Here is a 14,690-nt window from a genome sequence, read left to right as displayed (position 1 = left end):
CACCCACATTTTACAGATGAGAAGAGTAAGATAAGCTACATTGAGATTATAATCCTGCAACTAATAAGTGCAAAAGTATTATTTTAATTGCCTTGAGGGACAAGATATCAAACAGTAATTTTGGAGGCTAAAAGAGTAGATACACTACAGAAATATCATAGAATTGACCATATTTTTTAAACTTTTAGTTGACATGCTTATGATAGGCAAGTTGGTTTAATAAGGCTTATGCTTTGCTTGTAAATTCTTTTTTTTTAATCTCAGTTTCTTTAGCCCTGGGATCCCTCAGTTTCTTGACTACCTTCGCTCCCCTTGGTTATTTGTCATACTCTGTTCTGGCTTGCCTCTATGTCTGTGCTGTGATTGGATTTAGGGCATACTCTACCTTAACTGTTATCATTAATGTAACAAAGAAAGCCCTATTTTCAAACAATTTTATGTCCACTGATAACAGGAGTTAAGATTTCAACATGTTTGAAGGCAGAGTTCAATTCATAATAGTAACTATGTGATCCATGTGCACATCTTTGCATCTTACCTGTCCAGGTATAGGAGGCACTTGATTGGTACTGTAGTCAGAGTGCCAGAGAGACCTTGAATGAAAATATGCCAACAACTAAGCCCTGTCATTCATCTGCCTATATTCCAGGTTTCTTCACAGAAAGTGATTCACCAGAATCCCGGAAGAGCTCCACTCAGAAAGTACACAAAGAAATTAAACTGGAAAGCACGAGAGACGGGCTTTGAAAAGTTACCAACAAAAAACCCTTAGCTTTCAGTGTTAGCTGAAGAGTGCCATTCTCTTTCCTCAGTTCCTGCATCTGGAGCCTGGTCAACATCTCTGAAGGACTACATTCACCTCAGAGTTTTCCATGGGGTTTACTGAGACCTTCATTGATGTCACTCTGTGTCATAACAAATTCTTTGCCTTTCTTATTTTGCTTAGCTCTTTTGAAAGGGATCTCAAGAGAATTCCCTAATAACTTCCTGCACGATGATCTTTTTTCTCAAAGCTTGCTTTCTGGAGAACCTTAGATGAGACATGAGCAGTCCCGTTCTCTTCTGTAACAACACACTGAGTCAGAATGAATGTAACAGCAATGTGATTAACATGTTGTAAGGTGTGCTCAAGTTGAGTCTGGCTCATAGTATCTCAGTACAACAGACCGAAACCTTGCACAATCCTGTGCTGTCTTCACAGTTTTCACTGCTCCTATGAAGTGAAGTTGTAGTCACTGTCAAAGTCCATCTTGTTGAGTATCTTTCTCTCTTTTCATGATCTTCCAGTTTCCCAAGCCATGATGTCCTTTTCCAAAGACTGGCCTCTTTTGATAACATGCCCAAAGTATCTAAGACAAAGTCTCACAATCCTTATTTATAAATAAGTACTCTGGCTCCATTTCTCCAGAGACTGTGGAGTTAGCAAGCATTCATAAATGGCAATTGGATTGGGCACATCAGCTGTTAAGGACTTCTTTAAAGTGCTAAAGAACAAAAACGTCACCTTAAAGACTCAGGCATATGTGGGCCACACTATGGTATTTTTAATTGCTTCATATGCATATGAAAACTGGATTATTAATAAAGATTACAGAAGAAGAATTGTGCCTTTGAATTGTGGTTTTGGAAAAGACTATTGAATATCCATGGATTTTCAAAGAGAACAAACAAATCTGTCTTGGAGCTGGTACAACCATCAAACTGCTTAGAGCCTTGAATGATGAAATGCCATCTCATGTAATTTGGGCATGTTGTCAAGAAGGACAAATTTTGGGAAAAGACAGTTCTGGCAAAGGGAGAATCAGAGAAAGAGGAGAAGACCTTCAACAAGATGGATTGACACGGTGACTTTAACAATGGCTTGAGAGTGTCAGCTGTCTTGAGGATGGCACAGGATCAAGGTTCAGATCTATCTGTTGTTCAAGGCCACTGTGAGTGGTAGTCAACCTGATAGCACCTAACAATACACGTCATGGTCAACTTGGCGGAGTCCTTACAAGAACAACAACAAACCAGTGTCAGGGAAATGTTTATGGTTGGAATCACACTTGTATGTCATCTTGAAGCCTGATGAGAGTTTAGTGGGTGAGGAAAGTGGAGGGCACGAAGATGCTGGGAATTATGCTTAAGTTGACAATGGTCAGGCTGATGAATGGACTTCACTGGAGCAGTCAGGGTTAAAAGCAGACATAGGTTGGGTCCTGACTTTTACCACTTGCTAGCTGTGTGCTATCTTTGAATTGTGATGTTAGTGAAGAATATTGAATACACCATGGACAAAATAAACAAATAAAAGAAGAAACAAATCTGTCTTGGAAGAATTATAGACTGAGTGCTCCTTTGAGGTGAAGATGTGACTTAATGTCACATATTTTGGGAACGTTATCAGGGAGGACCAATCCCAAGAAAAGGACAACACACTTGGAAAAGTAGATGCCAACAAAGAGAATCAATATCTTCAATGAGAGGGATTGATCTGGTGACTACAGCCATAAGCTTAAGCACAGCAGAGTTTGTGATAATGGTACCCAGCTCTATTGGGGCACCTGACCACTATAGAGAGCCATGTGAACTTGTAGTTCTCTGTGACTGTCTTCAAGATAGTTGTAAGATTAATGAGAGCCTCTGAATAAAAGGCTTAGCATATGGAAGAAATCCATAACATTGTTTTTGTTAGGTGCTGACAAGCCACTTCCAACTCATGAGTCCCATTAGTGACATAAAGAAACGCTGCCTGATCCTTCACCATTCTCAGAGTCACTGCTGTGCTGGACCCCATTATTGCAGCCCTGTGTCAATCCAGCTCGCCAACGTCTCAAATCAGTAGACCTTAAATTAGGGAGATTGTCCTCAGTGCAATTCACCTAGTCAGGTGAGCCCTTAAAAAGGGCTGGACTCTTCCTGGGAAAAGAGATTCATTTAGAGTGAGAGTCAAAAAAAGGAAGATTTTCCATTGCTGTGATGGTTGTTAGTTTTTGTTGTTGTTTTTTTTTTAAATAATAAAATTTTCTATTTTATTGTGATTTTAACAAAAGTTTGCGGAAAGTTGGATTTTTATTCATTTCCCCCCCCCATTTTCCTCCTTTCCCCCAGTGGCCCCCATTTACTTTCTTTTTTAAAATATTAATTTATTGTTGCATAATTTGCTCCCTTCCTCCTTCCCCTGCACTGTACCTCTTGAAAATGAAGAACGTAACAAGGAATGTAGCCTGTAGGGCCTAAAAGAAGAAATCTGGCAGAAAGCCATCACGATACCAGGGAGCTCAGTTTTACAACCACTCGGAACCGAATTCTGCCAAACTACATGAGTTTGGAAGAAGACCCTGAGCTTCAGGTCCGATTGCAAAAAAAGCCCAGCTGGCATTTTGGGTTTATCTTTTGAGATAATGAGGAGATCCCAGTCACACAGTGCCCAGATTTCTGATCTACAGGACTAAGATCTAACAAAATTGTTTTATTTTTAATATGATAAAAATGTGCAGTCATTTGAAGCAAAGAAAAAAAATAACACATTAACCAAATTTGCTTAGTGGAAAACACATGATTTTAAATTTTTTAGGTATCTTAGGGGTGCATCAAGTGTTATTTTGTAAGAATCACGGGCGTCTAATGCTTGCGAGCTTTGTGACCCCACATACCCTGAAAGGCTGGGTTCAAGATTCTGAATTAGGATGTAACACTATGCCGGCTGTCAAAAACGAGTGGCAGTTCAATCAATCCTGACTCACGGCATCTCCTCTTGGGTAAAGCAGCACTGTGTTCCACAGAATGTTCAATGGCTGATTTTCACAAGCAGCTCACGCGACTTCCTTTAAGGAGCCTCTGGATGAACCTTTTAATAATCAGTCAAACCTGTTAACGATTTGTCCTCTCTGGGACTCCGTAACAGAGCTCTCCTGACCTAGTGTCAATCCAAAGGCAGGTAGTTCTATTCCATGGGGGGAAAAAAATAGTCTCCTCTTGTGCCATTTACAGTCTCTGGACACCCAGTGGAGGGTCAGCTAGGAGTCAGTTCTGATTTGGTGGCATATAGCAACAACAGTGGGGACTCCATAAGGGGCCTGGTGAAATAGTGTGCTACATGTTTCTCTGCTAACCAAAAGTCATTGCTTTGAACTTAACAGCCCTTCCCAAGAGGAAGGTGAGCTGTCTTCTTTCATAGAGAACCTTGGAAACTTAAGGTGGGGTGTGGGTGGGGGTTGGGGAGGGCAGGCTGGGGGAGGGAAGAAGTCACCACAAATTAGAACTGATTGGACAATGATGAGTGTGGAATTTGTTTTTTCAGGGACTGTATACCTGCTATCACCTAACGCAAACCCCCTGCCACTGATTCAGTTCAAATTCACAGCAACCATTTAGGGCAGAGCAGCGGATTTCCAAGACTATAAAGGCACACAACAACAACAACAACAACAACAACAATTGTTTCAAAAGTAGATTGCCACATCTTTTTCTCATCTCATAGAACAGCTGACAGACTCAAATCAGCAATCTTTTTAGGTTAACAATGTAAACCACTGACACATAACACATATGACACATAATAACAATGACATATAAACCACTGCACCACCACAGCTAATGTCTGAAAAACTCACCATTTATTTCTTTTTCAAAATTTTTTATTGTGGCTGAAGTGAAAGTTTACAGAATGAAGTGGTTTCCAATTCAATAATTCACATACTTTTTGTTTTGTGACATGGGTTACAGTCCACACAACCTAACAGTGCTCTTCTCACTTGTTCCCTGGGTATCTTGTTTCCATTTGACGGTCTTTCCTAACCTTTACTACCTTCCAAGCTTTATCCCTGGGAAAATAATGATGTGAGCTTATATATTTGATGTTATTTTTTGTCTTAGAGACCTGACTGTTGTTGTTATTGTTGTTGTAGTGTGCCATCCAGTCAACTGCTACTCATAGCAGTACTGAACAGCAGATCTGAACATGGCCCTGTCCTGTGCCATCTTTCCCATCTCTGATATAGTTAAGTCCATTGTTACAGTTCTGTTTGAATCCATCTTGTTAAGAATCTTCGCCTCCTTCACTGACCCTCCACCTGTTTAGCTATGACGCCCTTTTCTGAGAACTGGCCCATCCTAACAACATGCCCAAAGTATGTATGTGAGACAAAGCTTCACCATCCTTGTTTTCAAGAAACTCCTTGGTCATACTTGCTTCAGAACAGACTTGACAGTTCTTTGGGGAATCCACTGGATATTCAACACCTTTCTCCAACACTACAACTCAAAGGCATCGATTCCTTTTCTGTCATTCTTAGTCATTGTCCAACTTTAAGACTCAAAGACTTTATAAATTGACATCCTTGCTCGTCAGCACTTTGGAAAGGTTTCTGACAGCAGACTTTGCCAACGCAATATGTCTTTTGATCTTTTTGACTACTGGTACCCAGGGTGTTGATAGGGTAATCTATGGATTTCCTCAGTTAGTCACGTCGAGGCTTGAAGGTGACTAAAGGATATATATATATATATTTTATGGGATTGTAAAATTTTACTGATTCTTCAGCATATAAAATCTGATGTATTTTTAATCTGGCTTTGTTATTCCTTTTGCTGTTTATATAACATTAAATATTTTGAAAATGCTTTGAAGTTCAGTGTTGGTATAACAAAAAATGTTTCTATATTAACATTTTTGATTACTCACTGCTAATACATAAAATTAAAATTAGCTTTCATATACTGATATAATATCAAGCCTAGTAGGTTAAGGCCATTTTCTTGGGGGCTTCACCGATCCTCATCAGACCAGTAAGCCTGGTTTTTATTTCTTTATGTTTACCTTTTTTGGCTTTCATCCTGCATTTCCTTTCTACTTTCACCAGAATCTTCTATTGTGATCCCTTTCTGAGTGGTCAGGAGTAGTAGCTGGCACCATTTCCTTTTGCTGGTCTCAGTGTTGTGGAGGCTGAAATGTGTGTGGTCTTTTAGATTATTTCCATGTATCTTTGATTTTCTTCCCCTTTCTTTGAGTATTTCATTTCCATCTACATTGCAAGTGTAGGATAGATGGCAGTTGGAAAATCTGGGGAACTGGAACCAGGGAGCTCTGATGGGGAATTCCACTGTTAACATGAAGACTTCACTTCTCTGGCGATGGAGAAAGATGCACAATATCCCCCTTGTGATTTACAGACTCAGAAATCTGCTGAAGGGTCAGCTATAAGTCAGTTCTATGAGTTTCAAATTTTGAAGTTTTTATTATCTACTTAGTAATTTCTCCCTCCCTTTCTTCCCATTTCTGGTATCTATCAAAGAATATTTCTTTCTGTATATAAACTTTTCCATGGCTTTGTATAATAGTGAACTCATACATTATTTTTTAAATTTGTGTGTCCTTTTATGATTGACTTCTTTCACATAAAATAATGCCTTTGGGTTCACCCTATTAGAAGGCATATCACAGATTCTTCATTATGCTTTAATGTTGCATAGTATTCCACTGTGTGTCAGCACCATATTTCTGTTTATCAGTCTATGGGCACTTTGGTGCTTTTTATTTTTTTTCTGTTATGAATAGTGCTGCAGTGAACATGGGTGTGCACATATCTGCTCTTCTTTTTTAGGATATATATGCACCTCATACAGGGTCTTCATGTGGAGCCTATGCCTGGACCAGGAAGCTGTTATGTGAACAGAGCAGGGGAACACTGCATAGCTTAAAATTGAGAAGGGAGTGTGTCAAGGTTCTATTCTCTCACCATACCTGTTCAATCTACATGCTGAGCAAATTATCCGACAAGTTGGACTCTCTGAAGAGGAGTGTGGCATCAGGATTGGAAGGAGATTCATCAATAACCTGTGTTATGCAGATGACATATCCTTACTTGCTGAAAGTGAGGAGGACTTGAAGCACTTGTTGCAGAAGATCAAGAATGCAGCCTTCAGTAAGGACTGCATCTTAATGTCAAGGAAAAAAAAAGATTCTTACCACTGAACTGATAGGCAACAGCATTGTGGATGGAGAGAAGATTGAAACTGTCAACAGCTTCATCTTGCTTAGATCCACAATTAAAACCCTGGGTACCAGCAGTCAGGAAATAAAGAGTTGCATTGCACTGGGAAAATTACCCTTACGGACTTCTCCAAATTACTGAGGAATAATGATGTCGGTTTAAGGACTAAGGTGCATCTGATTCAGGCCGTAGTATTTCCAATTACTGAAAAGGATAATAGGGGAAAAATTGATGCCTTTGAGCTGTGGTGTTGGAGAAGAGCACTGACCATCCCATGAGTGGTCTCATAGGTGGCCAAGAGAACAAACAGACATGTCTTGGAGAGAATGTAAGCAGAGTGGTCTTTGGAGGCAAGAATGATGAGGCTTCCTTGGAGAGGAACATGATGCTGGGAAGGGAGGAGGGTTGGCAAAGGAGAGGAAGACCTTCAATTGGGTAGATTGACGTGGTGATTGTTGCAATGAGCTCTTGTGTGTCAGGAAGTGTGAGGATGGTGCAGGATAGAATAGGGTTCAGATCTGTTGTGCATAGGGTCTTTAGAGTCATGCTCAATTTGACAGTACTTAACAACAACAGTCGGATTTCTGGATCAGATAATGCATCTATCTCCATTTATAGAGGTCTAGTAGCTTAGGAGGTAAAAAGTTGTGCTGTCAATCTAAAAGCAGGCTGTTCAAATCCACCAGTTGCTTTGAGCAAGGAAGACAATATTTCCTCCTATGTGATTCACAGCCTCTGTAATTCTGTTGGAGAGAGTCAGCTGATTCGCTCCAACCTCACAACAGTGAGTGAAAGCATGATCATTCGTTTTCTCTTGTTTTATAATTGACACAGTAAGAGAAACAGGATGCCTCCACCTCCTTAACTCAGGGCTTAAAGGATCCAAAAGTCAAAGCCTATGAAAACACAAAAAAGAACTACTGTGAAGTTTCATTTGACAACCAGAGAAGTATGTGCTACACATTCAAGGTGAAAGGTTGTAAATAGGCAGTCTTGAAAGTTAAAAGTTGAAGCCCTTGAAAACACATGTGACAGCTTTATGACAACATGGTATGAATAAGTGTGAATCTGATGAGAATGACTTTCTCCCCCACCCGACTAACACTTAGATTCTCAACGTCCTTAAGGTCAATGTCTGGAGAACAATTTCCTGTTGTGACTTTTGTCTCCCTGGTGTGTTACAGTGACTCACTCAGTGTATTGTCATCTTCTTACTTTACATGTGCCAAGGTTTCTCACTATTCCAACACATTAAAATTCTCTCTCATTATAACTTTTTTTTCATCCAGGTTGAACTAAGAAATCTGGAACTTAAAATTATTGTTTTAAATCTTTTGGGGAGGGAGAAAGATCAATGGCAGGGCCTCTGTGGCTTGAGCAGCTTGTGGGGACTCTGACTGGGACATCCCACTGGATCAGGTGGCACTGGACTTAGAAGGGATTAGGCTATAAACCCCGGTGTAGTCGGTGTAGTCGCTTCCTGAATGGAACCTCTTATCTTCTGAGTAGTGTAGATTTTGTGGGTTCTGACACCTTGTAATTACGTTCATTCCTGGCCAGAGAAGAAAGAAGTGTTTTCTGGTAGGTTTCTTCTCTTATTTGTTTGTTGTCTTGCTGTTCTCTGTTTAGTTTTATTGTCACTGCTGTCTTTGGTAAACCAGAGTGAAGCCCTACAATGCTTTAAAGCTAAATCAGGCTGCTTGTGGCTTCCTTGATCTTCCTGTTGACAAAGTTTCCCAGGGACTTGGCCTTCCAGTATTCTCCCCACCCCCACCCCGCTAGGATGTGGGTCAGCTTGGGGTGTGACCACTTTGACATTCTGTGGGGGGTCAGATTGACCCAGAAACTTTGAACACATGGTGCTTTCTAGTTTCTATGGCTTCCTCCCCTCAGTGCTGCTGTCTCAACTTCTGAGGCCCTTCCTGGATGCTATGGGCTCCCTTCCACCATCCTGTCCAGTCTATACCACACCTGATACAACCTGGGCAAGACACAGGCCTTAGGGTTCCTAGAAGTGGTTCCTTCTGTGCCTGGGATCTTCCTGCCTCTCACTTAAACAAGACATATTCTATACAGGAAGATGTCCAGGAGCTATTAGCAAGGAATGGTTCAAGAACCAGAGTCCAGGGCCCCATGAGAAGAGCTACTGTGCCCTTCTGAGCCACATAACAGGTACACTTTGGTAAAAATTCATGTTTGGAAGGCAGGATGATGGAATAGGTGAGGGGAATAAGAATACTTTATATACATTGTTTCATTTAATTATATGAAAACACATGATGTAGCTGTTGTTATTGTTGTTAGCTACTATTTTCTCTGACTCATGGAGACCTTATGTCTAACAGTACAGAACCTTGCCCAGTGCTGTGTCACCTAATGACTAAAGCATGCCTGATCCAGGCCATGGCCTTCAAAATTACCTGCTATTCATCTGAGAGCTGGCAAATGACTAAGGATGATAGAAGAATTATTGAGGCTTTTGAATAGTGGTGTGGAGAAGTGTATCGAACATACTATGGACCGCCAAGAGAACTCTCCTTGGAGGCAAGGACTTTGAAGCTCTGTCTCACATACTTTGAACCTATCACCAGGAGGGAACAGTCCTTGCAGAAGGGCAGCATCCTTAGAAGGATAAAGAGTCAGTTCAGGAGGGGAAGATCCTAGATGAGACAGATTGACACGGTGACTGTGGCAATGGGATTAAGTGCGTCAAAGGCTATGAGACTGGCTCAGGATGGGGCATCGCTCATAGGGTCGCTATGAATCGTATGCAACTCAACGCCACATAACCATAACAACAACAAGCTTTGTTGGCTGAGCAGTTAGTAGTTATGCTGCAAACCCAAAGGCACATGGTTAGAATCCACTAGCTGCTCCATGAGAGAAAGATGGGCAATCTCCTTCAATATGATTTACTGCCTTTGAAAACCCTCTGGAGGGTCAGCTGTGAGTCACTTGTGACCTGCCAGTACACAACAACGACAACAACAACAAGCTTTAAGAACTAGCTGGATCTACAGCTTGTAGAACTATGCAAGTCCACAGTACTCACCAAAAATCTCACCAAAATTCTCCAAACCAAAAATCTCTGGGTGTGCAAATGGTTAATGCTTTGCTGGTAACAGAGAAGTTAAGAGGTTCAAGTACTACAGAGGTGCTTCAGAAAAAAGATGGGTGATCCCCTGAAAACTCAACCACTGGCAATCCTATGAAGCATAGGCTTACTCAGACACACCTGGGTTTGTGATGAGTCAGAATTCACTCCACACCTACTGGCTTTCTACTGCTGGAAATATGGTCCAGAGCAGCCTTTAACTATCTTGGCTGGGACACAGGAGTAGGCAATAATAAGCAGATTCATTATTTATAGAGAATTTAAAGCGTTAATAAGATGGGCTAAAATTTCCTCCCTTTTATCATTATGGTGTGCCAGCAATTCTAAACATTGCCAGTGAGAAAATATTCCTCCCTGAAAAAAATTTGTTCATTTTCATTTTACATAATTGCTGTGATTACTGTTCCATTTTGTTACTTATTCTTTAATAATTATTGTATTTTAATGGAAGCAACTTCTGAGAGCCTCTAATCATCCAGTTGGTTTCTTACACAGGTGGACTTGGCTCCATGCATTCATTTTCAAAGTAAATTCCACACAGCTGGGGGTTAGTCAAGTATATTTGGAGTGAGGTCTATATCTACAAACCATGTGGATACTACACAGTGCTACTTTTAAACAGTTGCTGCTAGGTGCTGTTGAGTCAAGTATGGTTCATGATGTCCCTATGAATGACAGATCTAAACCTTGGCCTACCTGTGCCATCTTCACAATCTCTAACACACTTGAGCCCATTGCTGTTGTCACAGTATCCATCCATCTTGTTGGGGGTCTTCTTCTCTTTTTCTGATTCTATACCTATCCAAGCATGAAATCACTTTTTTTTTAAATGTGTGTACCATCAAATCAGATCTGACTGGTACAGGAGGAGATTGTCCCTCCTTCAGCAGAACATCTGGTGGATTCAAACCTCACATCTCTGGGATTGCAGTGCAGCTTCTTGCCACTAGGCCACCAGAGCTCGCCATGAAATCACTTTCTAAGCCTCTCCTAGCATTGTGTCCAAAGCATGAGAGAGGTAGTTTTGCCATTCTTGTCTCCAAGGAGCAATCTGGCTGCTCCCTTTCCAAGATATGCATTTGTTCATTCTTTTGGCAATCCATGGGATTTTAAGTATTCTTCTCCAACACAACTCAAAGGCATCAGTTCTTCTGTCATCCTTATTCAGCTCTCAGATACATAGCAAATGATTGAAAACACCATGTTCTGAATCAGATACACCTTAGTCGTCACACTGACATCATTGCTCTTTAATATTTTGGAGAGGTTCCTGATAGTGGACTTTCCCATAGCAATACATTTCTTGATCTCCTGACTGTTAATACCAATGCAGTTGATTGTTGGTACAAGTGAAATGAAATAATTTACAGTTCCAATCCTTTCTCTAGCTATTATGATGTTGCGTCTTGGCCCAGTGGGAAGGACCTTTGTTTTATTGATGTTGACATATAACCCTTATTGAAGGCTGTATTCTTTGATCTTCTGTAGCAAGTATTTCAGGTTTTCCTCATTTTCATCAAGCAAAGTTGGGTCATCTGCATGATGTAGGGGGTTGATGAGTATTCCTCTGATCCTGATGCCACCTTCTTCTTCATAGAGTCTGGCTTCATTAATTATTTGCTCAGCGTACAGACTGAATAGCTATGAAGAAAGGATACAACCCTGTCACATACCCTTCTTGATTTTAAACCATTTAGTGTTCCCTTGTTCCATCTGCAAAACAGCTTCTTGGTCCAGGTATACATTTAATGTGAGCACAGTTAAGGGTTCTGGGATCCCCATTCTTCTCAATGTTATCCATAGTTTGTTGTGAGCCACACAGTCAAATGCCTTTGCATAGTCAATAAAAGACAGACATTCTTCTCTGCTTTCAGCCAAAATCCATCTAACATCCCTGACATAATTGATGTCCCTGGTGCTATAACCTCTTCTAAATCCAGCTTGAACTTCTGGCAGTTCCTAGTCAATATACTGTTCCAGTCATTTTTTTTATGATCTTCAGCAATATTTTGCCTACATTTGATATTAATGATGCTATTGCTGTTATGGACCATCAAGTTGCTGGCAGGCACAATGACCCTATCTACAGTAGCTCTGAACCCTGCTCTATATTGAGCCAATGTCATTGTCTCCAACATACTTACCCCCATTACCCCAGTCACTGAGTCTATCCATCTCATCCAGGGTCTGTCTCTCTCATGCTGCTCCTCCACCCTTCCGAGCCTGGTGTCCTTCTCTAAGGACTGGTAACTCCTGGCAACATGCCCACAGTATGTGAGATGGAGCTTCAAAATCCCTGTCTCCAAGGGAAAACTTGGTTTTACCCTCTCCAGGACAAACCTGTTTGTTCTCTTAGCAGTCCATGGTTCAATACTCTTCTCTAGTGCCACAACTCAAAGGCATCAATTCTTCTATCATTCTTAGTCATTGTCCAGCTCACCGATGCACAGCAAGTAATTGAGTAGACCATGGCCTGGATCAGGCATACTTTGGTCTCCAGACTGACATTGCTCTTCAGTTTTCTAGAGAGATTCCTGACAACAGATTTCCCCCAATGCAATATGTCTTTTGATTTTCTGGCTGCTGGTACTAAGAGTGTTGATTGTGGAGCCAAGTAAGCTGAAGCTGTTAACAATCTCAATCTCTTCTCTGTCTCTCATGAAACTGCCAACTGGCCCAGTGATGACAATCTTTGTCTTCTTGATGTTGAGCTTCAATCCATATTTAACACTGAAGTACTTGACCTTCTGCAGCAAATGATATTGTTTGATAATTTCTGCATTCTGTTGGGTCACCTTTCTTTGGAATGGGAACAAATGTGAATCTCTTCCAGTCTGACATCGAGTTTTCCTAGCATAGACCAATGAGCACATCTAGGGTTGCACCTGCTAGTTGAAACAAGTTAATCAGTATCCCAGCTATTTCTGGAGTCTTATTTTTGCTAGTGTCTTCAATGAAGCTTGAACGTCTTCCTTTGTCGCTATTGAGACTTGTTCACATAATACTTCCCCAAATTTTTTAATGTTAATCAATTCTTTTTGGTACATTCTGTGCATTATTCCATCTTCTTTTGATGCTTTCTGGGTCATTAAAGATTTTGCCCATGGCATCTCTCAGTATTACTGTGCTGTTGAGTTGGAACTGACCTGTAACTGACTCTCCAACAAGTTGTCAGAAGCAGTTAATTGCACAGGAAGAGATTTTCCATCCTTCCTCCCCCCACCCAGAACAGTGATGGATTAGAACTGCATGCCTATGAGATTGCAGAGGAGCTTCTTACCAAATAATCATACTGCAGGGATCGTAGATATGAAGGGATAGATCTTTAATTACTTCAATTCTGTCCTTTTGTGCAACCTCTTAAAATGTCTATTATTAAGAACAAAGTTGAATGAATGCTGCAAGATATAATATTTTTGTTTGGTAAATGCAAATTTGCATATATATATATAGAGAGAGAGATCGCATTTCACTGAATTTTATTTACTTCAAATTTACTTAATTAACATGCAAATAATGAATCAAGATAATAAGCGAAAGGAATGTCCCGGCGCGGCCGACCCAGGCCCGCAAAGCCGTGGGCTCCTTGACCCCGCCGCCGCCAGTGCGCGTCTCCAGGAGGAGAAGGTAAATTTCTAGCGAAACTTAATGGACAATTTCCACAACAGATGGTAACACAAAATAATCCAGATGGGGTGCAGATGCTGTAAGATGATACAAAGCTATCTCTTTGATCCGGTGCAGGTGTCTTCTCCTGGCTATATCAATGAAGTAAGCAGCTGCAAGTTAGATGAAGACAGCACTGGTAAATTAAAAGACAGACAGAGCAGTGAAGTCTTGGTGCATAAAAATGACCTTCAAAGTGAGGGATTAAAGAGAACTGAGAGCCGGAGCAGAACAGCCAGCGGCCGGGAGCCCCGCTGGTCTCACCGGGGACTTCTCCCTCCAGGAGGGAGCCACAGTGGGGACAAGGCTGATGGTGCCATTAATGGAGTTGGCCCCGCTGTTGCTTTGCAACCCACTGGGAACCCCAGGCCCCAGTACAGCGGTGAGAACTCCTTGGACAATACTGTCAATGACAGTCTCCCGATGCTTCCCTTCCTAGAAGGAGGGGACACCAGGAAACAGGATGGTGTGTTACCAGCTGTAGAAGACACCCATGTCATTCAAAATGGAGACTCCAGAGTATCTTCTAATACAGAAAGTCTTACCTTGGATATACAAGACCACATCATACAGATACCAGCTCTGGATTACCCTCAACTTTGGGGCTCAGCTGTAGACAGTAGTGATCTTGAAGAAAAGGATTGTCTTTTCCAGAACCACGCAGAAAATGAGCATCTGGATGACATTGTCCTTCATGGCATGGATCCGTCTACTAGGGAGAGGTGGGATTTGTTGAGCGAGGGCATGGCAACAGAAGTTCTAAGTGGCTCCTTTGAAGAGGAGGACGTTGCTCATGCTGTGCCTGTGGTTGATGCTAAAAGTGGACAGGAGGGTGTCCATGGCTGCAGTGGGGATGGGAATGGAGAGATGGCGGAGGAGGATGCAGCAGTGGCGGAAGCACTTGCTGCTCTAGAAGCTGCTACTGCAGGAGA

At 41.4% G+C, this 14,690-nt stretch overlaps 2 protein-coding genes across 2 annotated transcripts in view; both read left to right on the top strand.

The window, feature by feature from the left end:
• The window catches only part of TIGIT (T cell immunoreceptor with Ig and ITIM domains), a 40,594-nt gene that overhangs the window by 8,434 nt on the left and 17,470 nt on the right, over positions 1–14,690 (top strand). The gene's annotated exons all lie outside the window — the stretch shown is intronic.
• The window catches only part of LOC102853550 (uncharacterized protein C4orf19-like), a 2,913-nt gene continuing 2,005 nt past the window's right edge, over positions 13,783–14,690 (top strand). The window contains exon 1 of the mRNA XM_006884281.1: positions 13,783–14,682. Within this exon, the coding sequence (XP_006884343.1) occupies positions 13,783–14,682 (900 nt within the window). The remainder of the gene's footprint in view (positions 14,683–14,690) is intronic.

This window comes from Elephantulus edwardii, unplaced genomic scaffold, assembly GCF_000299155.1.
Source record: "Elephantulus edwardii isolate Elephantulus edwardi_28Jun2011 unplaced genomic scaffold, EleEdw1.0 scaffold00032, whole genome shotgun sequence".
NCBI classification, from domain to species: Eukaryota; Metazoa; Chordata; class Mammalia; order Macroscelidea; family Macroscelididae; genus Elephantulus; species Elephantulus edwardii.
Note: the sequence above shows the minus strand (reverse complement) of the source record. Positions and strands in the feature narration are given on the sequence as shown.